The 25,023-nt window shown below is 34.3% G+C and overlaps 1 protein-coding gene across 8 annotated transcripts in view; it reads right to left on the reverse strand.

The window, feature by feature from the left end:
- PUM2 (pumilio RNA binding family member 2) overlaps positions 1-25,023 on the reverse strand; it is a 96,903-nt gene that overhangs the window by 51,970 nt on the left and 19,910 nt on the right. For 7 of the 8 annotated variants that reach the window (XM_061154864.1, XM_061154869.1, XM_061154866.1 and 4 more), the window contains exons 2-7: positions 20,134-20,202; positions 12,843-12,951; positions 9,764-9,951; positions 9,029-9,198; positions 5,791-6,061; positions 5,454-5,547 (exon numbers count right to left, since the gene is read on the reverse strand). In XM_061154864.1, the coding sequence (XP_061010847.1) occupies positions 5,454-5,547; positions 5,791-6,061; positions 9,029-9,198; positions 9,764-9,951; positions 12,843-12,951; positions 20,134-20,184 (883 nt within the window). In that variant the 5' untranslated portion in view covers positions 20,185-20,202. Of the gene's footprint in view, positions 1-5,453; positions 5,548-5,790; positions 6,062-9,028; positions 9,199-9,763; positions 9,952-12,842; positions 12,952-19,084; positions 19,210-20,133; positions 20,203-25,023 lie in introns of those variants that run through there. The other variant, XM_061154870.1, reaches the window with a different exon arrangement.

The raw sequence follows: 25,023 nt of genomic DNA on the forward strand, positions 1-25,023 counted from the left end.
CTTCTAAATTTTTAAATGAATATATAATATAAACACACTGATAAGTTTTATATTATAGGGTAAAATGGTACTTTAATATGCTTTTCTCACTTGCCAGTTAAACACAGATCCCTTTCCATGTCAAGGGACACCTATTCATCTTAATTTTTTTGGTGGTGTGTGTAGGGGGCTGCTGCATGCCACCTGGCTTGCAGGATCTTTATTTCCCACAACCAGGGATTGAACTCTGGCCCTCGGCAGTGAAAGTGTGCATCCTAACCACTAGACTGCCAGGGCATCTCCTAGTAATATTTATAGCTGCAGAGTTCTGGATCCCACTACATAAAAGGCATGTGATTTAACTAGTCTACTACAGATACACAGATGATTCACTTTTTGCTATTAATAATGCTGCTATTATTCTTTAAGTATACATTATCATCATATCCTTATGAAAATTCACTTAAATGGAGAAACATATATATTTAATCTCCATCCGCCTGTCCAGATTACCCTCCAGTCAAGTTTTACCAATTTACACTACTGCCATGAGTATACGAGAATACCACCTACACTCAGGTGAAATAGGGTATTATTGAATTTTTTTAAAGTTGACAATGTGAGAAGTAAAATAAAGTATTAAAATTAGTTGGTTTTAATCTATGGTTCTTTAGCTATCAAAGAGACAAACTTTATCAAATCTTTTATACTTCTATTTTTTCATTAAAATTCTTATCCATCGGAATATGACCCAATTATCTCCAAGTCATTCTCCAAAGATACTCTAATTAATTTGCAATGTTAAGGTTAAAAATCACACTACCACCACTCCCCAAACACACACACACCCTCACTTCAGAGTATTCTTGTTTACTGATCTAGTTATGTATTTCTAAGCCAGTGCCACAATGTTTTAACCACTGAAGATAATAATTACTTTGAAATATGGCTAAGTCCATCTCTTACTTTAGTGTTCTATCAACTTTCTGGTTTCACTTTTCTGAGATAAACATCAAAAGCAAAGTTTTAAGTTTAAAAAAAAAAAAAAAGGTCCTGTTGGGATTCCAATCAATATATTAAATTCACAATTTAAGGAGAATTGACATCTTTAAGGTACTGAGTTTTCCCCCAAAGGGCATGTGTCCCCATTTATTCAAGCCTTCAGAAAAAGCTTTGCACTGGTTTAGTTACTCCCTACTCCATCCCACATCCTGATTACTATGTGTAACTTTTCAGTGTTCTGAGAGATTTCCTAAGTTTTATCTTCTGGTCTATTTCCTCCTAGGTGATAGCTAGTTAATTATGCAGTCCACCCCATGTGTTTTTATTTACAAGGTTCTGAAATGGTTTGTTTTCACATCATTTTGATGTTTTAAGACCTCTGATCTTTGATGATTTATGTCCTTTATCTCTTAATATTCTAAATAAACACTTAAAAATTATTTTCAGAACTTTAAAGTTCTCTTATTTCTGTATCATGGGTATAAACACTATTGTTGTTTGCATTGTAATTTCTGTTTTAGATACTATCTTATATGAGAGATTCTCTTACATTTATCCATCCCAATTGACAAATACACACTGTAGGGTGAAGTCTCCAAATCAAGTCTTTATTAGTGGTTTGGGGATCTAACCCTCTCAACCCCAGTCCTGGGATGAGCAGGCCATTTTATTTATCCCTCTTGCAGCCCTCTGCAGGCCTCATAGTTTATTTCCAGTTTATTCCTATGGATCACATCTCAATTTCCTACCCTACAGAAACTCTTCAGCCATCAAAACAACCCCATCTTTTTCTCTTCTCTTTCTCTCCCTCTTTTGAGTGTAGATGTACATTTTAAAACATAAAATATACTATATCTATCACCTCTTTCTGGTCCAGTCCATGGGCCAAGTTTTAGCCTACTACCTATTTTTGTATAAATTAGCTAAGAATGATTTAAACATTTTTAAATGGTTGAAAATAGTAATTTGTAACAAATGAAAATTATACAAAATTCAAGTTACAGTGCCCACAGTAAAGTTGAAGAGAACACAGTTGTACTCGTTTAGGTACTGTCTATGGCTGCTTTGCTCTATAAGAGGAAGGTTGAGTAGTTGTGATGGAAAAAATATGGCAGGCAAAATTTAAAATATTTGTTATCTGGGACTTTATAGAAAAAAGTTCGTCAAACTCCATTCTAGAACATGCACTGTCTGCTATGGTAGTTACTGCCATATATAGCACACTTAATTTCAAAGACTATATAAAAAAGAGAATTTATTACTAAGTTTTATATTGATTACATTTGAGATATTTTAAGTATAATGGGATAAATAAAATATTATTCAAACTAATTTCACATATTTCTTTTTACTTTTTAAAATGTGGCTACTAGAGAATTTTAAATTCTATGGAGCACATATTTCTATTGGTACAATGTCATGGTAGAAAGTTCTCACAAAATGTGGTACACTGGAGAAGGGAATAGCAAACCACTTCAGTATTCTTGCCTTGAGAACCCCATGAACAGTATGAAAAGGCAAAAAGAGGACACTGAAAGAGGAACTCCCCAGGTCAGTAGGTGCCCAATATGCTACTGGAGATCCAGTGGAGAAATAACTCCAGAAAGAATGAAGAGACGGAGCCAAAGCAAAAACAATACCTAGTTGTGGATGTGACTGGTGATGAAAGTAAAGTCCAATGCTGTAGAGAGCAATACTGCATAGGAACCTGCAATGTTAGGTCCATGAATCAAGGTAAATTGGAAGTGGTCAAACAGGAGATGGCAAGAGTAAACATAGACAATTTAGGAATCAGTGAACTAAAATGGACTGGAATGGGTAAATTTAACTCAGATGACCATTATATCTACTACTGTGGGCAAGAATCTCTTGGAAGAAATGGAGTAGTCATCATAGCAACAAAAGAGTCCGAAATGCAGTACTTGGAGGCAATCTCAAAAACGACAGAATGGACTATAAAGAAAGCTGAGTGCAGAAGAATCGATGCTTTTGAACTGTGGAGTTGGAGGCCTCTTGAGAGTCCCTTGGACTGCAGGGAGATCAAACCAGTCAATCTTAAAGGAAATCAGTCCTGAATACTCATTGGAAGGACTGATGCTGAAGCTGAAGCTCCAATATTTTGGCCACTTGATGCAAAGAACTGACTCACTGGAAAAGACACTGATTCTGGGAAAGACTGAAAGCAGGAAGAGAAAGGGATGAGAGAGGATGAGATGGTTGGATGGCATCACCGACTCAATGCATATGAGTCCGAGTAAATTCCAGGAGTTGGTGATGGACAGGGAGCACTGACATGCTACATCCATGGGGTCACAAAGAGTCGGACATGACTGAGCGACTGAACTGAACTGAATCTAAATGAACTATCAGCCAGCTGAGAGATGACTCAGCAAACCTGGATAAAAGGACTAATGATCAACTCTTCTCTATTTAACAATGGAACAAAGATGGGATCCATTTTGTTAAGTTATTCTTTCTTAGAAATTTCCATTCTATTCAAGTTTTCAGATTTATTTGCATAGTTTCCCTAGTTTCACAAAGAAGTTCTAACTTATGCCAAATCTTTTACAAGGTCAAATGTAATTGAAAATACTCCAAGGCATTAAAAAAAAGAAACACTTTTAAACTATTTTTAGGAAGCAAGTATACTGATATCAAAATCTAACATAAAAATGCATACACACACACAGGCTAAATTCATTTATATATTGATAAAAATCCTTAAAAAATTAGCAAATTAAAAGAGCTCAATATTATATACAATTCTTTTAAATTCTAAGAGCACAGGACTGAGTCAATTATTAGAAAACAGCATTAATAAAATTTAATAAACACTAATCAAGAGCTTTCTTCACAGATACCAGTTTAAAGATATAATGAAAGCCAGGAAGTCATTTACAATGATAGCAAAAGATAAAATACCAAAGAACAAACCTACTGAAAAATATGCAAACTTATATGAGAAAAACTTTAAAGCACTCATAAACACCACAAAAGCAAACTTTAACAAAATTAAAGATACACTAGGTTCTGGAAGAATACTTGGTCATAAAAATGTTACTTTTCATAAGTTAATTTAAGATTTTAACCTGATCTGAAAGTAAACAGGGGCTTCCCAGATGGCTCAGTGGTAAAAAATCCACCTGCCAATGTAGGAGACTTGGATTTGATCCCTGGGTCGGGATGATACCCTGGAGGAGGAAATGGCAACCCACTCCAGTATTCTTGCCTGGAGAATTCCATGGACAGAGGAGCCTGGTGGGCTACAGTCCATGGGATCACAGAGAGTCGGACACTGAGCACACATGCATATGGAAGTAAATAAGAGGATTTTAAAGCTGATACGAAAGAAAAGGCAAGAGCTGAAAATTTAAAACTACCAAAAGGAAGAGCAATAATAGGTATCCCAGCCTACCACATATAAATCATACAATGAAGTGTCAAGAAATAACAAGTGTTGTAATGGCCCACAAGTAGACAGGAATCAATGTTTCTAACAATGAGTGAAGCAGCATTATATACAGGGATAAAGAAGGCTAGGGGAAAGTGTAAAAAAACAGGTCCAGAGTGCATGCTGCTATTAGAAGCCATCTAGAAACATGTGGTCACCTTTGATTAAAACCGAAAATAAAATTTTGGACCTGGAAAGACTTCTTGGATTGACCCAAAACAAAACAAAGTTAAGGGAATAGAACTAACTTAGTTTATCTCATCCCCGGTCCCCGCCTGATGTTGAGAGTGGAAAGAAATCAAGGTCAGCCAAAATCAGGTGTAAGAATGGTTCCCATGAATCTATACACATGATAAAATGACACACATCTATACACACACATTTACCAACGGCTGTGGTACTATACTATGTTAACGTGTAGTCATTTAGGGAAAACTAGGTGGGGCATGTGTGTACTCTCCTTGCAACCTCATGTGAATCAGTAATTATTTCAAAATAAGTTAAAAAAAAAAAACAAAAACCTCAACAGAAAAACAGGTACTAATGCCTGAACTCTATCAATAAGACATATGTAATCATAGTATTTCACATAATTATAGTCTTTACTATAAAGCTCAAAGGCTAAATAGCTTAATGAAGGAAGGAAGAAAAAATTTAAAGAAATTGTCTTGTGATTCTTACTTCCAATCCATTTCAAAAACAAACACTCTGACTTGATATGAACACCCAAAACAATGCTTGAATTTCCAAGTGTTTAATGCTCTCCACTTCACACTAAGAACAAAACTTATGTGCTGACAGCTTTCATCAAGTTATAGATTTTTATTTCACCAAGAATACAAGTAAAATAAACGCCAACCTGTTCTTTCCTAATTTTTACTCTTGCCATGTAATCTACTACTGTTTTATCTCAATGAGATGTTTCAGAAAGTAATGAAATAACACCATTAAATAAGATCTAAACACTTTAACACAAGACTTTCTAACACTATAATGAGAACGGTAACTTACAAAGACTCACCTATGTGTGGCTGCTGAGCTGTGGCTAATGCATACTGCTGCTGCTGAGCTGCAGTTAACTGCTGAACTGTTAGTGCATTAGTCCTCTGAAAGAGCTATTAAGGGAAGTATTGAGTACACAGATTAGTCTCACAGCATTTCATTTTTGTTCAGAAAGCTAAGAATGGAATATTACAAATACATATTTTAATCACTTTCTCAACTATAAGGACATTTTATTCAATAAAACATTAAAGGGTTTAAAAATACCCCTATTATTTATGTGAACATCTCACAGCACTTTAGGCTATACTACTACTAGCTAAGAGGAACATCGCTAAAGGAGCAGTATTCTTTACCTGCTGCTGGGAATTGTAGTCAAAAAGGCCTACAGTAGCTCCTGAGGAGTCCATTGGTACCTGATTACCAGGATAGTCAAACTGTAAGGAATCCAGACCAACTTGTTCCATGGCATCCAGATTCTGAGTTTCAGGATTTGAAAATTCTTCAACAAGTGGTTTGTTAGTTGTAGGATTAGGAAGAGGCCCCAATCCTTCTGGGGGATTAGTACTGGGGCCTAGGCGCTCAACTACTTCAGTTGGAGAGGCTTGACGACTTCCAGGAGTACGACTGTGTAAAGAAAACAGAAATGAGTAAAAGTAACAAGTATGTCAAAAGGTGAAATCATAAAGTAGGAAAATCATGGAAAACAGATGGTGGTAAAACACAAAAGGCAAATTAGGGACCCTAGGTCACTAAGCATTCCTCTTTATCACTTTTTTTCTTTTTTTCTGTTTAATCCAGCTTACACTTAAAAGCTGACATGGTTTCATTTTTTAAATATTATTAGTGACAACTGCCCCCAATTTTAATAGCATAAAGATATAATTCAATTTTACAGATAAGGAAATTGTCCAATATCACGATTTAGGCTTACGGTACTCAAAACTTTTGTCTCAAATCACAGACAAAATGAGCAGTAGGTATGAAGAGCAGACTGCCATGCAACAAATAAGAGAAGACTTGAAACCAAAACCTACCCACCATACTCCCATCCTGTCTACCAGCATAGCCGTCCTAACATCTTGCCTAATACTTCAGGGCGGGGGGAAAAAAAAAAACGGCCAGAAAGAATCATATGGCCTTCACAACTGAAGACTGTATAATACAGAATACAAAAGAAAAGGGCAGTGAACCAAGACAGAAAGCTGACTCTTGACTCTAAAAAACAATATTCTGAGTAAATCATTTCAACACCCAGGTCCCAGTTTCCTTGAGACAGAGGTGACACTGTACTTCTATAATAACAAAAACAAAAAGACTATTTGTAAAAACCCTCTATGAGCTCTCCAAAAACTATCTTTATCATAGCAAATTGTTTCAGTTTAAATCATCAGAAATAAATAAAAATGAATATTTATCAAAAATTAAGCATGCACATCAATGAAAAGTATAATTTTATATACAAAGAGCAACTTTCTCTACTGATTAGTCTTAATTTTCTGAAGAAATTTATTAACACTAAATTTTAAGCACCGACTCTTCTCTTTTTATCAACATCCTTTACAGTCTAAACTATTTTCACTTAATTTCTGGACATAAGTGATCCTTATTAACAGTCCCCTTCCTTCTGTGGAAATAATTTATATAAGATCTTATCCTTCACAAGAAGTAAATTCATTCTGAGGAACTATCATTTCATAGTATATTCAAATGTAAGTACATTAAATAAATGGTAGTAACTATTATAACCTGTCTTTCAATGTCAACGGTTATCCATATGTAACTGCCCCACTTCTAGGTACTTTACAATGGAATAAATCTGCTAACACGTATAGAACATTTCACAAACCAATTAATTACAAGAATTGTTTTCCAGATACTTTAGGTTTGTGGACTTACATTTTATTTCAAAATTAAACACTGTCCTTGCAACATGAGAAGAAATTTCAAACTCCTTTCCCCTTTATCCACAATTAAAATGTTCATGTGAATAATCCAAAGGCTTTTCATTTAGAATATATGGGAAGAAAAATAAAACTGAAAGCATCTTCTTTAAAATCAGTCCATTGGAAAAAAGAAAGAGGTGGGAGGAAGGTCCAAGAGAGACAGTACGTCTGTGTGTGTATATATAGCTGATCCACTTCATTGAATAGCAGAAACTAACACAACATTGTAAAGCAATCATATTCCAACAACAACAAAGAACAACGAAAGCCTGATATATTTCTTTCACTCCTTTCAGTTCTATTCCAACAGATGCTATATCAGTTAATGTATGTAATAATGATGTGCTACCATAGTGACCATATGACCACAGCTATTACTCTGAAATGTTTTTATACTGTTGAAGACAATATTGCATCAGAAATACTTTATAAGCAATTTAAAAAACATACTACAAACTTAATGGAATTATAATGCTATTGAATGTAAAGTTCATATTAATATGGAGAAATATAGTCTTTCACACAAAACAACTCTAATACAGCAAAAAAAAAAAAAAAAGTAGAGGATTCAAAAGAAGAAGTCATTATGCTATGAGTGGTGCTATTTTCTTGCTATAGTTAATGGTGTATTAACACTTCAATTATAAATGTATACTCTGCAGGGTTTATAATCAACTCAGTTTTAAATGCATGCCCTTGAACACAGATTAGGTAATAGCAGAAGAGCAAAGCAGAATAAGGTTCTAAAACAAACTGAGTAGCATTAAATTTATTTCTTGTCAAAAGAGGTTTACTGGTTTTGGATGCTTTTTTGCATTTAGAACAGATTTAAATGGCACTGTTTTTAAGAAGTATTGTTACTCTATTTTTTGATAATTAAAGGTAATAGACATAAACATGTACCTAACAACTAACTGATATTTCATGGTTCAGAAGATCGCAAAGAAACAACTATTTTCAGGTATAGGCCCCAAAGCATCTGATTACTGAAGTATAAAGTTCAGGATATGAAGAAACAACTCCCTAATATTTAGATGAATGTGCACTGCCTAATCTAAGTCCAAAGGCTAGAACAAAAGAAATACTTGCCATAAAGAGACAACAAAAAATCTACAACTGAACTTAAATTCTGAACTTAACACTAATTTTTAGAAGTCTGATATGTTCCTCCTGTCCTAATTTCAGGAATATGATTAAGTATCAGCATAAACTCAGAAAAGGGGGGATAGGATACAATACAGAGATAGAAGGAAGAGAAAACTCTACAGAAAGGTGCTAAGAGCAAACTCAAGAAGAGTTTGCCAAGAAAAATCACAGATTAAACCTTAAATTCACTAAACTTTAGCAGGGAGAAAACAGTTAAAATTTAGACTACCACATTAGTAGAAAGGTAATAGCAACTTCTAACATTACTTAATGGAATGCATTGTTTTAGAGAAACTTGAAGACTTATCTTTTTTAAAAATGGCACATAATATTAACTAATACTCCTTATAAAAAATTTTAAGTCTTCCTCCAGATTTAATACAAGGTACAAAGGGAAATAAAAAAACCCAAAGTTGGAAAAATACCTAAATCAGTCATATCAGCTAGTAGCAATAATCCCTAAAGAGATATGATTTTCTGCTTGAGAAAGTGAAAATCTTACTTAAAATCTTTGCAATCGGCATCCATTCCATTTGGCAAACCTCTGCCATTTATTTTAGAATCATCATCATCTCCTTGCTTAAGATCTCTGTTTTGGTCCTCCTCAAATGGAGAAGCCTTGCCTTTTTGATCTCCTTTCTCAGGTCCATCTGTTTCAGCATCTCTAGTGCCCTGAGGAAAAAGAATCTGTTTGATTCTGAATATTTAATAGAACACAAAAAAAGGCACCACAAGGTGACCTAAAACTACACTATAGTGCATGTAAACAATAAAAACATTGAATCTTATTTTAATTTTGTAGTCAACGAATTTATCAAAGGCCAAAAAAATTGAGTACAAACCAGTGATTTATAACAGAAGGGCTAAGGCAACCTTAACTATAGCGGTGCTAGAAGAGCAGTAACACCACAAGTGAAATTAAAATTCTACTTAATGAAAGATGATTTCGTTTTTTTAACCGTCGTATCAAGTACTACCACAAATAAGCAATTTTAATCTTACAAACTTTGTTTTTTAATTAATATGATTTTTTTGGTAACGTGATTAAGATTATAAATGTTCCCGGTGGTTCTACAATTTCGTGTATTTCAAGAAGTGGCTAGGAGAAGAAAACAAGAGCACCAATAGCTATAAAATTACCTTTAATTCTAGGAAGGGTCAGAATAAGAAACTGACTTAAAGACAATCAAATAACCATCCAGCAACTTAAAAACATTTCTTAATTCAAAATACTCACAAAAGTTCCCTTCCTAAATCGAGAATCCAATTTATCAGCAGGAGAAGAACTTAATACATATTCTACCATGCTCACACCAAGGCCTCCACTTTCTGATCGCGGAGACAATATTGCATTTACTTCACTGTTTCCATGAAAACCCTGTCCAGATCTTCTCTGTACCATAATGGGCTGGGACATTGAATGGTCTGTTTGGAAAAAAGAAAACAATTACAAATTTGTACTTTTAAGCTAACCAAAATGTATTCACATCAATATACTAAAGAAAAATCAGCATATTGTTTTATTTTGAATGTTACTGTAAACTTAAAAAAACGTCTTCAATCTGTTTAGACTCACTGCCCTTTAGACATTTCTTGAGAATACAGATTAAGAAAGTCATTTGGTAAAAGCAGGTAAAAGGCTATCTGAAGAATAATCAAATTCAAAAGTCACTGGCAATAGAAACAATTTGAATTCTCCACTGCTTTTAAGCCTCTTATTAAAAAGTTCTACTGTCAATTCAGAACAACTCAAACCAAAAAACTTTAGAGATAAAACCTGAAATAAAAATAACTCTTCCTAAATTGACGGAGGCACTTCTCAGGATCACAGTCATGTATTGGACAGATTCAGAATACATGGCTGTAGTGCTATAAACATAGATGACTAAGTTCATTCAAAAAAGACAGTAATATCACAGTCTTTAAGACTAAGTATCACTTAGTTTTTTTAAAAAAGATCCCTTTTTTAAAGATTAAAGAAAAATTTCTTTAATTAAAAAAAATCCTTCTAGTCTAAAAGTTTTTCATTTATTTTTAAAAAAATTATCCATCTGGTACAAATACCTTTTCTACATATTTTGTGATAAAAAAGGCAATACTTAAGATCTGAAAGCAAATATGAACATAAAAACATTTGAGGCAAGACTCACCTAGATTTGCAGAAAAAAATTTTGAACCAATATGCTAAGCATTGTGGTATGTATGTGGGATCTAAGAACACAACAGTCCCTGAACTCTACGAGACTATAGGTTTAACAGGAAGCGATCATAGTAAGAGTAAAAGCACTTCAATAAAAATAATCCAGGATACTATAGGGAAGAGAAAGCATATTCATCACTTTTTCCCAGTCTTAGAGTGAATCCCAAAGGAAGTGATATGAAGGATAGAGAGCAAAAAATAGGTGAAAATGGGGGTGGAAAGCACTCTGGTTAGAGAAACCAGTATGCTCAAAGGCCTAAAAGTGCCAGGAGAACACAATGAAATTAATAATCACAAATAATTCAGCTCAGCTGAGAAGGAAATATGTGTATGGTAAAAATCTCCTGTGGTCATGGAAAGAACTATGGAATGACAACTCTTTTAGGACAAGGAATGTCATTTTCATATTTGTACATGTTTGGCATTCAATAAATATTTACTCAGTAAACAAAATAATCCATTTCTAATTTTCTCATGTCTCCTGATAAAAACTTATATTCATCTTCAAAATTTTATCCGTACAACAAAAAAAGTTGGGAGAGGGAGTGATACAAGGAATTAACTAAAATTATAAACTTGACACTAAAAAGATATATCAGGAATATATACACAGTTGCTTAAATGTTTTACTGTTGGTACCAGTTGTCTTCCAAATACAACATACCAAAAATATCTCCCTAACATTCATCTTGAAAATATCTCTCATTACCATGTTGTGCTCAAAATGTTTTGCTTTGGAATGCTTTTAAAAATATTTGGTTCTGATAAATAAAGCAATTAACCATTTAACTTTCAAAACAAAAATCAAAACATGCGTATCAATCAAATTTTCAAGCATGTTGTTTTAGCAAAGAAAGTGCCTTTTATGGAGAAAATGTATCCTGGCCCAAATAACTGAATAACTTAAATTATATAAGTTCAATCTATATAGGTTAATACAAATCCAGAAAAAAAATTCCTTGAGGGCAGGGATCACGTATCTCATTTATCTTTGTATTCTCCAAATCTGGCACATTATATTACATATTGGTTGAACGCAAATAAAATTCCCAGTATTTTAATCTAATTTAGTATCTAGCAAAGTTTTCAATCTCTTTCCATTTTGATTATAAATAGTACTAAAAATTTTCAGCTTTTCCTAACTTTTTTTTTTTTGGTAACCAGACTTAGAATAACTTTATCATTGATACAAAGTTCACGGGATGAAGATGTCACTGAAAATAAAGCAATACTTCCATATAGCAGTGTTCACTTTCTCTTTTTTCCTAAACTTTTTAACAATTACTTTTAAGAACAAAATTTAAAACCGTAAAGGACTTAAAACCTTCTTACTGATTTGGAAAGAAAAAAAGTACCTGGCAATTTACACTCAAAATATAAAATTAATTCCAGAAACTTGATTTTATATTACTTTGATCATCTTGAATAGTTTTAATTAGCTGCTTTCAGTTATAAAGCGGAAACTTATTTGTTAAATACATGTTGAAAGTTTCACATGTACATCTCAAATTTTATTAATGAGAAACATTTAAAAATATAATCAGTAGTATTTTAAGAATATAAGTATGCTCTGTAATTTACCAATAAATACTGTCACCCCATGAGTTATACTTCTTACATTCCAATTCCTTTTCCCTTAAGAGTTTCTTGGACCTCAGTCTTTGTTACCTATGGATATCAAAAACATTCAAAGTCTGCTCCCTTTCTGGGAATTCTATCTTACTATGGGGGTTTATTTCCTTTATGGGTGTGGCTAATGTTTAATAAAGCTAGTCTGAGCTGCAGTTAATAGATCACTATCCACTGATACAATTCAAGCTTAAAAATTCTTATGGTTAAATTGTGTCCTGTATTTTAATGGAAATTCAGAATTTTATAATCAGAGTTTAACCTCAAATAAAACTTAATAAAATCTTACTGTGACAAGCATTTCTAATCAATAAGTGAACCATTAAGTATGGCTGACTTTACATAAGAAAATGGGTATTATGAGGACACATGAAATCCTCAAAGATACCACAAAGTTTCTGAAGGTACCGTTTGGGGGCAGTAGGGTTTTAAAAAAATTCAAGTATTAAACAAATTCAGAACTCTCACACATACACCAACAACTTACGAGAAGTTCCCCATGCAGTCTCTCTCCATTCATCATCCCCAAGAAATATGCCTTTTTGTCCATCTTTTGTTGAATCATCAGGTTCCCAAAATTTTTTGGTAGGCAAAAGCTATTGGAAGGAAAAAAATTATTACATTTAAATTTCATCCTAATTACGAAGAGCAAAAACACAGCAGAAAGCAAACTTACCATCAATAGGTATACGTTAGCTTTCAACTCTAACAAAAATTCAAGAGTGCCCTGTTTCCTAATTTGTCTAGTTAATAACTCCCCATTTATGCTTGGATACTGGTTCTAATAACTCTAGACCTGAAAAGTCAACTTCATACTTCTGCATTTTTCAAATGGTTTTACTGTCATGTGGTATTTTTAATGAAGTCTTTCAAAAGACCTACTAAATTTAACACAGATAATAAAAATGTTTATACAAATGATTAATGTTTTCTCTTTACTTCCAAGTACTGATGTTGGAATATCTCCTATCCTACAGCTTCAATGACAGACAATTCTTCTTGTTTAACAATTCAATGGAAGTGAACTTCGCAATTCTTCCTATGTTCTCAACAGTAGCGATCTAATTCTAAAGCAGGAAGCAGGATGGTGGAAGAGATACATTAAAACCCTTAAATACTTTTTGAGATAATCTCAAAGCCCTGTGTCCAATCCTATGTTGTAACACACACAGGAATATAAAAATTGTGTTGGTATAACCATTTGATGATTAATAAAAATGTACATTTGGTCAGTTCCGAATGAGACTTCAGTGTTCATCCAGGTCTCTCCTGTCTACCTTTCCTGACACTCAGAAGAACCAGACTGAGGGTATGTTTGTTTGAAAAGAACAGACTGGTTTTCTAAACAATGTATGTGACATTTAAGTAAGCATGTGTAAGACACTCATCCCTCTCAGCCCATAATTCAGTTCAGTCAGTTCAGTCGCTCAGTCGTGTCTGACTCTTTGTGACCCCATGAATCACAGCACGCCAGGCCTCCCTGTCCATCACCACCTCCCAGAGTTTACTCAAACCCATGCCCATAACTAGGTCCTCATAATTAAGCTTGTATATACTTCTATTGCTACACTTGTAATACTAAATTACCTGTATTTGCCTCCTTAAGGGCATGGTGACCTTATCTTCAGAGAGCTCACAAATATATAACACCTATAATAAAATGAACTTAGTGAAACTTATATGGGGTCTTGAGAGATAAGACTATGTGTGTGTCAGGGGTTTAAAAGTGTGAATGGAAGGTGGGGAGGACACAAGAAGTGATGGACAAAGGCACAACCTGAGAAAACACACAGTTTATACAACAGGGTGTGAGATGGAGGAACAGATGTGGGAGCTGATGCTGTGAAAGCTATCTAGGCAGATTATGAGGAACCTCAAAGTTCTAAGAATAATGGATATTCTAGACCAGAGGCAAGGAAATCATTCAGGAGAATTACAACAGAGTCAAGATGACAAGAAGTGAAACAGGGCACTCACAGAAAGAACTGAGAAAATAAAATACATTTCAGAGACATTCAGGAGAGTCAATAGGATACAAACAAAAATAAGAGGCTGATTAAAAAGAATAAAACTTTACAATCTAGGTAACAAGGTAATGATAGTACTACCAACCAAAACAAACACAAAAACAGGATAAGCAGCTTTTGAGGGGAGTGGGGTGGATTCAATTTGGGCATATGCCTAATCTATGGATCTTTTGCTAAACTAAATACTGTTAATTTTAAAGGAAACTCAGTTCTCTATTTAAAAAAAATTTTTTTTTGCATGTTAGGATCTTCCTGAGCTGCAAATGATTTGTATTTAAAGTACAGACATTTTATTTATTTCTATTATTATTTTAAAAGAGATTTTGTTGATTTATTTTGGCCACAACTACATGGCTTGTGGAATACTAGTTCCCTGACCAGGAATTGAACCCTACCGAGGTCAGGTAAGAGCCCTACACACTGGACCACCAGGGAATTCCCTAAAGTACAGGCATTTTAAACAATAATCTATACTAACAAAGATTCCAGTAAAATACAACCTTGGTTGTTCCGATTTTTTAAAAAAAATCTCACTATAAAGTTTCATGCAAATATTCAAACAAAATATAAAGATGATAATACTAAAACACTGCTCTTGATATATTGAACAACTATTCAGTGAAACCCAAGTTAATCCCTTTAAAGTACTGTATAAATAAGCCATTTCAGGCAGAAGAAAATGGTTCTTGAAAGAGTAAGACTTTTATCCTATACTTCATAAAGATAAGTGTTTTAATATCAAAATAAGGATAACAAATAAGTAATCAAAAATGAAGTCATCATAAATTAACAGAAGCATTTATTAGACACAGAAGTGGCTAAAACAAACTAATCTCATCTTGTGAGGTAGTAGAAATAAGAATCTTTCTGAGGACACTATTCCAGTCTTTTGGGGTAAGATTCCACATAGTGCTCCAATAGTTCACAGGTCACTGCTTTGACACCCAAACTTAAAACCTGGAGGGGAGTCTATGCCAAGGACTTACTCAGCGTGCCTACTTTCTGCCACACACTGTGCTATGGCTCTCTCTCCATTTTGCAAGCACTTGTAAATTACCTGGACAAACAATTCAGTAGTTAACAAAATTAACAGTTCTCTTAACAAAGGCCTTTATCACCACTCCAGAGACAGCTGTGACAATGCAGACACTGATTTCAAATATTTTTAGAGAAACTACTAGCCAAGAATTAAGTTAAAATGGACTAAATATAGGGGAAAGCAATAAATAGAACAGCTTAAAAAAAAAGACTAACAGGTACAGTGGTTAGAATAGCAATAAAAATAGTGTTTTGCCCCTGGAGACTCTTTTACTGTAGCAGAAATGGAAAAGCACATTACAGAAAAGAAACGCTAAGAGATCTTGAAGATCTGTAAAATACATTGTCCAATACTGCTTCATATTACTTCCCTAATTCTCAAAAGCTCTAAACCAAGCTCAAACAACTTGGCACTTCGTGTCAAGAACATACTCCCCTGTCCTTCCAACTCAGAAATGATTAGGTGGACATACAGATTCAAATCCCCACTATCCACCATTTCATTAGTTCTTTCTTTAAAGAAGGACTTATGCCTTGCCCTTTTCATCTCCAAAGAAATCAGTCAACACTCCAATATACTACTATACTACTTCAAAATAAATAATAAATAAAATTCTTGCTACAATTTATACTATGAGTTACACTTATACTTTAGATTTTTCTAATACAAATTGTCAAGTAAAATCACCAAACCAAAAAATTAACATAATTCTAAGAATTAAGAGAACTTGAAGACTCTATGTCTACATTATAGTGTTCATATAACATCCAAACTGGGACAGTTTTGAGAAAGAGAGTACTAATAACAATTATGCCATGATAACATGTATCTGGACTGTCTGAACAAATCGGGATATAAGGTGACTCTATTTACAATGAAGTTAATAAAAGGTACAGATGCTAACAATTAGGCAAGTCGAAAACAAAAGCCACAAGGGAGTTCTCTATAACTGCAGAATGGTGCTTTTCCAGACTTTAGTCCTCTCTGTTAATAAAAGATATCAATACTTAATGTTTTCAAATCACACTACTCTCAAATCTTTTACATTCTCAATACCCCTTAATATCACAGCAAATATTATTAGATGTCATCACTTCCAACGGGAAGCAGTACTGTAAACAGTCAAGGCACTCAAGAGTTCAATCTGTTGTTCAAGCACTATTGTACTGGGCCAGATAATTAACTCAGCCTCAGTTTCTTCATCTGAAAAGTAAGGATAATAATAAAGCTACTGTTTTAGAGTTTATATGAGGTTAGAATACAAGAACATAAATAAACTATTTAGAATAGCATCAAGCATATGCCAAAATAAGCAATAAATATCTTCACAAGCAAAAATATGAATCTTAGAGTATCCTAGGGGGACCATGAAACTACACTTATAAAAAACAGTTGCCTAATAGTTATATTTTGCATAAGGACACAGAATTAGAGGTTAAGTAAACTGTCCAAGATTACATACAATATTACATACATGTATAGCTAGTTAGGCAGCATTAGGAGTTGAACACATAACTGCTTAATTACAAAGCCCATATTCTTTACACTTAACTACCACAGAAGATGTTTCTTTCCAACAGTAGTCTAATTTATCAGTATTTCTAAAAATATCCCGTTATTAGGCCACAAATAACCATAATGAAAAAAATAGAAGCTTAAGATACTATCATGATATTCAGACCATGTAATGTGGGTATTCATTAGAGTGGATAAAGTTTCAGACAGAATGGCTAAGACAGGAATTTACAGACATAACTCTAATCAGCTGGTTTCCACTCCAGTTATCCCCAGCATCTCAGATCAGAGCATCTGAGAGATGTGTGTGACTCATACAAATGCTATTCTTATTGCTACCTTCAAAGAGTCAATCTTTCTCAAGGTCATATAGCACTAGTGATAGACCTGATAGAAAACAGAAGTCTCCTTAATCTTCTCTCCAATATGTTTTCCACTTCTCCATACTACCTGGGATCTTACTACACAAATTTTCCTTAATGTTTTCTTTAAATATTACTGTGTCAGAAAAGAAAGGAGAGCGCTTTACTACACTAAGGTATGAAATACTCCCCCAAAACATTAACTCAATGATTTAAAGTTAAATTTAAAGTTAAATTTTGGGTTCCCTAAAGAACTTCAGGCAGGAGCGTCTTTTTCTTATTTAAAAGTGTATGTATATATATGCACCCACACACAGAATTCCTGTTAATTTTTATATATAAAAATAGGTAGGTATGTGTCTCTGTAGTATAGTTTTAAAACAACATGCTAACGAAAATGAGTTCAACCTCCTATGGGTTAGCTTTGCTCTTTTTAAGCCATGTGACATAACACAAACGGGTAGGCCTTCTGGCAAAAATGTGCTATGGAATAAATTGGAAAGAATGAGTTTATGAATGGATGATTACAAATCTATTCCTATTTTGGATGAACAACCAGAAGAAACTGTCCTTCTGATGATGAGTCAGTAAAAGCTATCATGATCTACATAACCCAGTACATTTGAAAATAACCCTATATGCAATGCAGTGCTTTGTACATTAGATTTACAACTTAAGACATAATAAATAAGTAAAGCTTTATTTAAAAAAAAAAGGTCAAGATAGGGCAATATATTAGAAAAGGATTTTGCATTGAAAAAATAAATAAGCAATTCTAGAAAACTCAAGCCTGCTTTTAGTTTATTAAAATGAATGAATTCTGGGATAAAACAACAAACCTCACCTGTCAGGAAAGGAGAAGACTGGTGAGACAGAGACAGGCAAAGAAGGAAATCCCAGAAGGTTCCCTGCTGCCTGTGAGATGAGGAAAGATAGAAAGGCTTGTGGGAGAGGGAACCCAGAGACAAAAACCTCAAAAGGTTTCTCACTATCTCTTAGAGTAACAGAATTAGCTGGTAAACTGTTAAGAAAAAAAACTTAATTAGTGAATAACAGCTTATTAAAAAAAATAAATTTTTACCAGATGGTCACAGAAGCATGACCTTCTAACTACCTGCCAAAAAACCAGACAGCCTAACCCTAACTACTTTTACTCTGTATATCTGACATTTCCACTAAGAAAAGCCTAGATTTAAGCTTTAGATCATTAAAAAACCCAGTCTCTTTTTCCCAGAACCTCAAATACCCCTCCTCTTACCCCCCAAATAACTGAACTCTCTGTATTACTTCTGATCATGACACCCTTTTTAAAACTGCAAAGATGTCTTTGGGTTTATCAACTACTACTTGGAAAGGGAGGAAAAAAGTCAATTTGTAAATACACACTCAACGTAGATCTGGAAAGTAAAGTGTTGTGGGGTCTAAACAGAACTAAGGTAAGGGTGTGACTATATTTGGTATTAAAAAAAAGTAAGTTCAAGTCTGTTACAGACTAAGCTGAAACACTGTTCAAACTTGCTTTTAAGATATGTTATCCTACTTTCTAAAGACCAAAGAAAACAAGAAACAAGGAAAAAAACAAAAGCCCTTTGAACTGTTTCTTTTTGTTCACCCAGAGTGTAAACAATGCCTAAGCAGCCACTGCACTGCAGGGAGGCTGCAAGGTCTTCTTTTAACTAAAAAATTATTCCCTCTCTCAAATTTTCTTAGGGCCCAGAGTTTTACCTTAAGCACTGGACTAACAAGTTTACTTTGGCAACACTTATGCTTAAGCACCTTAACTCACCCTTAAATCAGTCCTCTGAAAATGACAAACTCTTTGGAAAACGCTGTTCTGAAGAAGGGGAGGGTTAGCTAGCTGCAGGGTGCCCTCTTGTGGCCCAGAGGAGTGACTGGACTCTTTTTCTGCATCTGAAGAGCACAGCATTGGATGGAGTGAGTCTCATGAAGGTCTACCAAAGTAAAATAATCTCCAGGAGCAAGCAGTTAATTACACATCTTAGGTCTGTTCATGGTTATTTTCTATTATCAAAGTCCACACTATGTTAGTATTACAGAACATGACAAATCAAAAATGTGACCACAAGGGTTTTCATAATCAATTAAAGTTTTCTAAATATTCATTTAGGTATATAGAAAACTAAGTATTTTTGATGCCTTAAATTATGTAGTGATGAGGTTAAATGGGATGCCCCAATGAAAATCATAAAACAGGACTGATAAAATCCAAAGTATTAGGAGTGCTCACTGTGTGCTAATCATTCAAAGCTAACAATCTACAGAGGAGACTAATATAAAATGAATAAAACTGTAACCAGTATTATAATAAAAGTATGTATGAAGATCCACGAGAAGTCAGATGAAGTAATTAACTTTACTGCAAATAGCAAACAGATAAAGAGCCTTTTTTCAGCAGAGTCCTGCAGAGCATTAGAAGTTTATTAAGCAAACAATGAACAAGGAGAAATTTTTGTGAGAGAATAGTGAACAATTAAGTGTGGCTAAAGCAAACATAGCATACATATATAAAACAGCAGGACAAAGATCAAGGAGAGGTCTTTTCAATCAAAGTTATTATGGTCCATTACCAAAATATGACATTATCTAACCAGGTCAATCAAATCAACTAGACACAATAATCCCACTAACATTACTGCTAAAAGTTAAAAAAAAAAAAAAAAAAAAAGGCTGAGATTTCCACAACTATAGATTTTAAAAGCCCACATCATTTGGAAGATATCACCACTATTTTCAAAAGATTTACAGTTAATAAACAAGTTTCAGTGGCTCAAAGACAAAGTGAGATACACATCCTTAGTATTCATAAATATTTACCTCTCCCATTCCCCGAGATTCTAATGCAAGAGCTTGAAAATCATGATTCATTTCATCCACAGATCAAACCTGTTGAATAACAAAAACAAAATTAGACGAAAAAATCTTAGACTGCATCAACTATTTTTATATTACATTCTGCTATTACTGATGTTACAGTATGAGCTGAGATGGACAAGAATCCATTTCTCTATAAACATAGGTTTTCCAAAATAAAGTACCATAGCAATCAACACTAAAATCTGTGGGAAAACCAGGAGGTTCAAGAGTTCTTGGATTATTCTGTGTGCCAAAAGAAATCGCTACCAGTTTCTTGAGCAAAGGAATACATGGGAAGTAACAAACAGAAAAAGTGAGCTCAAGTACTACAATACAGTTATTTTTTTTGTGTGTGGCCGTGCCATGAGGCATGTGGGATCTTGGTTTCCAGATCAGGGATTGAATCCAGACCCCCTGCAGTGGAAGCAGAGAATCTTAACCAGCCCAGAATCTTCCCTGCACCATCAGGGAAGTCCCAACAAATCTTCTTTTTTAAAAAATGTTGTAGTTCCTACTATAAAATTATTACTTTGTACTCCTTTTTTCAGTTCTCAAAATTTCTCAGAATTTTATTATTTGTAGATCTTATACCAATGATAAAAAAATTAATCAACTGTGATATTTTTTAATATTCAAAGGTTCCCTTAAAAACAATTCCTTTCCCTACAACTATCAAGAAAGCATGGAAACGGCACAAAAATAAACACAGAGATCAATGGACCAGAATAAAGAGCCCAGAAATAAACCCATGCACTTATAGCCAATTAATCTACAACAAAGGAGGCAAGAATATACAATGGAAAGACAGTCTCTTTAACAAGCTGGGAAAACTGGACAGTTACACATAAAACAATGAGGTTAGAACATTATCTCACATCACATAAGAAATGAGCTAAAAATGGATTAAAGACCTAAATGTAAGAAACCACAAAACTCTTGGAAGAGAACATTGGCAGAACACTCTGACATAAATCACAGCAGTATTTTTTGGATCTGTCTCCTAAGACAAAATAAATGCAGAAATAAACAAATGGGATCTAATTAAAAGCTTTTTGTACAGGAAAATCAACAAACTGAAAAGACAACCAATAGAATGGGAGAAAAATATTTGCAAATAATATGACTGACGAGGGGTTAATATCCAAAACAAACAGCTCATACACCACACATAAAAATACACCAAAACCCACCACCTGCAAAAACAAACAAACAAACAAACACACACACACCTCAAATCAGATAATGGGCAGAGGATCTGAATAGACATTTTTCCAAAGAAGAAATACAGATGGTTAACAGGCACATGAAAAAGATTCTCAATACCACCAATTACTAGAAAAATGCAAATCAAAATGAGATATCACCTCACAATTATCAGAATGGCTGTCATCAAAAGATCTACAAATAACAAATGTTGGAGAGGGTGTGGAGAAAAGGGAAGCCTTGTACACTGTTGGTGGAAACGTAGACTGGTACAGCCGCCACTATGGAAACAGTATGTTGGTTCCTCAAAACACTAAAAATAGAACCACCATATGATCCAGCAATTTCACTCCTGGGTATCTAACTAGAAAATATCAATTCAAAAAGATACATGTATCCCAATGTTCACAGAAGCACTACTTACAATAGCCAAAACATGGAAGCAACCCAAATGCCTATTAACAGATAAATGAATTAAAAACATGTGGTGTTTACAGACAATGGAACATTAATCATAAAAAGAACAAAATTCTGCCATTTGCAACAATGTGGATGAACCCAGAGAGTATTATGCTTAGTGAAATAAGTCACAGAAAGTATTGTATGATATCACTTATATATGAAATCTAAAAAATAATACAAATGAATATACATACAAGGCAGAAACAATCTCACAGATACAAAAAACAAGCTACTGGTCACCAAAGGAAGGCGGGTGCAGATCAGGGGTGTGAGAGTAAGAGGTGCAAACTACTGTGCATGAAGTGGGAAGCAACAAGGACGCACTGTACAGCACAAGCAGGTAGTCATTACCTGTAAGAACTCTCAACAGAGCAGAATTTATAAAAATAATCAATCACTATGCTGTACACCTGAAACTAATAATGTAAATCAACCACAAGTTAAAAGAATAATTCTTTCCCCTTCTCCTCAAACTAAACTACAGCATATTTTTCTTTTTCCATTTCTAACAGTTTAAACTGCTTTTTACCTTTCATTTGACAATGTGTTCTTAAGTCATAGTCTCTTTGCCTCCTAATGTTAAGTACTGCTGGAGAAAACCATTCAAAACTGAAGCCACTACAAACTCACAGCCTTCAAACTTTGGAGCCTTACAATGTAATCCTATTTAGTACTTTTCCCAGTCAGTTCTCTCGCTTTACAATTCCATAGTATTTGATATTACAAAGCACTTCCTCTCTTCTTATAATGCTGTTCTGTTGTTAGGCATTCTCTTACAATTCTTTTTACTTTCTTATGTGTCTAGTTACTTCTTCTCAGGCTTCTTCACAAACTCCTATTCGTCTACTCAACTCATAAATGTCAGTGTTCCTCAGAATTCTATCCTTTAGCCCAAGCAATCTAATCCACTCTAAGTGCTTTGATACTTAAATGGTATATCCACAGGACCTCACTCCCAGTTTGTATTTATAAACCAAATCTCTCTCCTCTTCAGTATTTCCAAGTATTTCCTTTCTCCCAGTCTCTGGAGGCAGCATAGGAAATTCCAATCTTACTCTTCTGTATTCTACACTTAGAAATTAATTCTTTCCTTTCTTATACCAATATCCAATCATTAAAGTCAACCTCCTACCTTATTTAAATCTAATTTTCAGTTGTCTGGTTGGTCAGACCACCACCATCTCTTGCAATCTTCTATCTTCCCACCCTACAATCTAACCTCTAAAATGTAGTAAGCTGCCATTTTTCTAAATTGTACTCTGAGCATATGAACTCATATTTCAATCCTTGACTTCTCCTTAATGTGGCTTAGGAAGGGAGAGAACTGGATTCAAATTACAGTTCTGACAGCTAGTAGTTCTGTAACTCTAAACAACTAATCTAAATTATTTTTTCTCAATTTCCGCATGGAAAAACAGCAGCAGCAGCAGCTTCTACATGGCATGCTGTGAAAAGTGAATTAAAAAGGTAACATAAAACAAAAGTCTGGGTACGTAAGCATTCAAAAGTTAGCTATTAGAAAAGTTCTTCAATTGTTTCATCAAATGGTACTTGAACAACTGGAAGTCCATATGCAAAAATATGAACTTCAACACACACCATGATATAAAAATTAACTCAAAATGGATCATACACCTAAATGCAACACTTAACATTATCAAACTTCTAGGAAACGTCTATCAAACTTCTAGGAAAACAGCAAAGCTGTGTGACCCTGAATTTGGTAGCGAGTTTTTAGATCAACATCAAAAGCAGAGTCCACAAAAGAAAAACTTATGTCTAAAAATTTGACGTCAGCAATAAAAATGTTCTACAAAAGATACTAAGAAAGAAAAAACAAACTACAGATAGGAGGAAAATATCTGCAAATCATGTCAGATACAGGATTTGTGTCCAAGATACACTTAAAATTCTTTAAGAAAAATAAGAGACCAACCAACCCAATTAAAAAATGGGCAAAAGATTTAAACAGGTATTACATCAAAGAAGACACATGGAAGATGTATGGATAGCAAATAAACTATCCTTTTCTCTTAACTTGCTAGAAGAGCTGGATTCATTAACAGTTCTTAGAAAGTGATAACTTTATTCATCCTTCCATTAATAAGCTTCTATTGGGCATCTTCAGCGTGCAAGATTTTACAGAGAAAAGAATGAATTGAAATATGGTCACTGTCCTCAAAGAATTTAAATCAGTCACATTTTCTGGTAATTGGAAGAGTAGATCCTATCAGGCCAAACCCTCCTGCATTTAACTCTGGACAAAATGGGCCTTCCTGGTGGCAGTAGTAAAGAAGCCACCTGCCAATGCAGGATACGTGGGTTCAATCTCTGGGTCAGAAATGTCCTGGAAAAGGAAAGGGTAATCCACTCTAGTATTCTTGCCTGGGAAATCCCACAGACAGAGGAGCCTGGCAGGCTATAGTCCATGGGATCACAAGAGTTGGACACGACTTAGTAACTAAACAACAACTGAAAAAATATAAAAACAAATTGAAGGCAATGGAAATAACAAACTGGAGGATAGTCTAGAACTGAACTATGTGCATAAATTCAACTCAAATGTCTAAACAATCCCTCAACTGCATTTGTGTGAGACTGACTGAAAGCAGCCCAATTACGGATAAAAGGACTAAGCAGAAATGTCTGCTGCTGATGTCCACAGAAGTTATGGAAATTTGGGGTTTGAGTTCCATGAGAACAAAAACAATCATAAAGACTAAAACACAATCCAAAATTACTAGACACATAGAAAAACAGGAACGTGTGACCTTGACTAAGGAAAAAGTCAACTAATTAAAGACCAACCCCAAGATGACCTAGAAGTTAGAATTAGCAAAGATCTTAAAATAACTATTATAACTGTGCTCAAAGATGAAAGGAAAAACACACTAATAAATGAAAAAACAAATTCCAGCAGAGAAAAAAGCAAAACTATGAACAATCAAATGGACCTTCTAAAACTGAAAAATATCTTTTAAAAATTTCACTGGATGCACTTAACAGTTGCTGTTGTTCAGTCGCTAAGATGTGTCTGATTCTTTGCGACCCCATGGACTGCAGCACGCCAGGCTTCCCTGTCCTTCAGTATCTCCCAGTTTGCTTAAACTCAGGTCCATTAAGTTGGTGATGCTATTCAACCGTGCTATTCATCTCATCTTCTGTCACCCTCTTCTCCTGCTGCCC

The sequence above is a fragment of the Dama dama genome, chromosome 11, assembly GCF_033118175.1.
Source record: "Dama dama isolate Ldn47 chromosome 11, ASM3311817v1, whole genome shotgun sequence".
Lineage (NCBI taxonomy): Eukaryota > Metazoa > Chordata > Mammalia > Artiodactyla > Cervidae > Dama > Dama dama.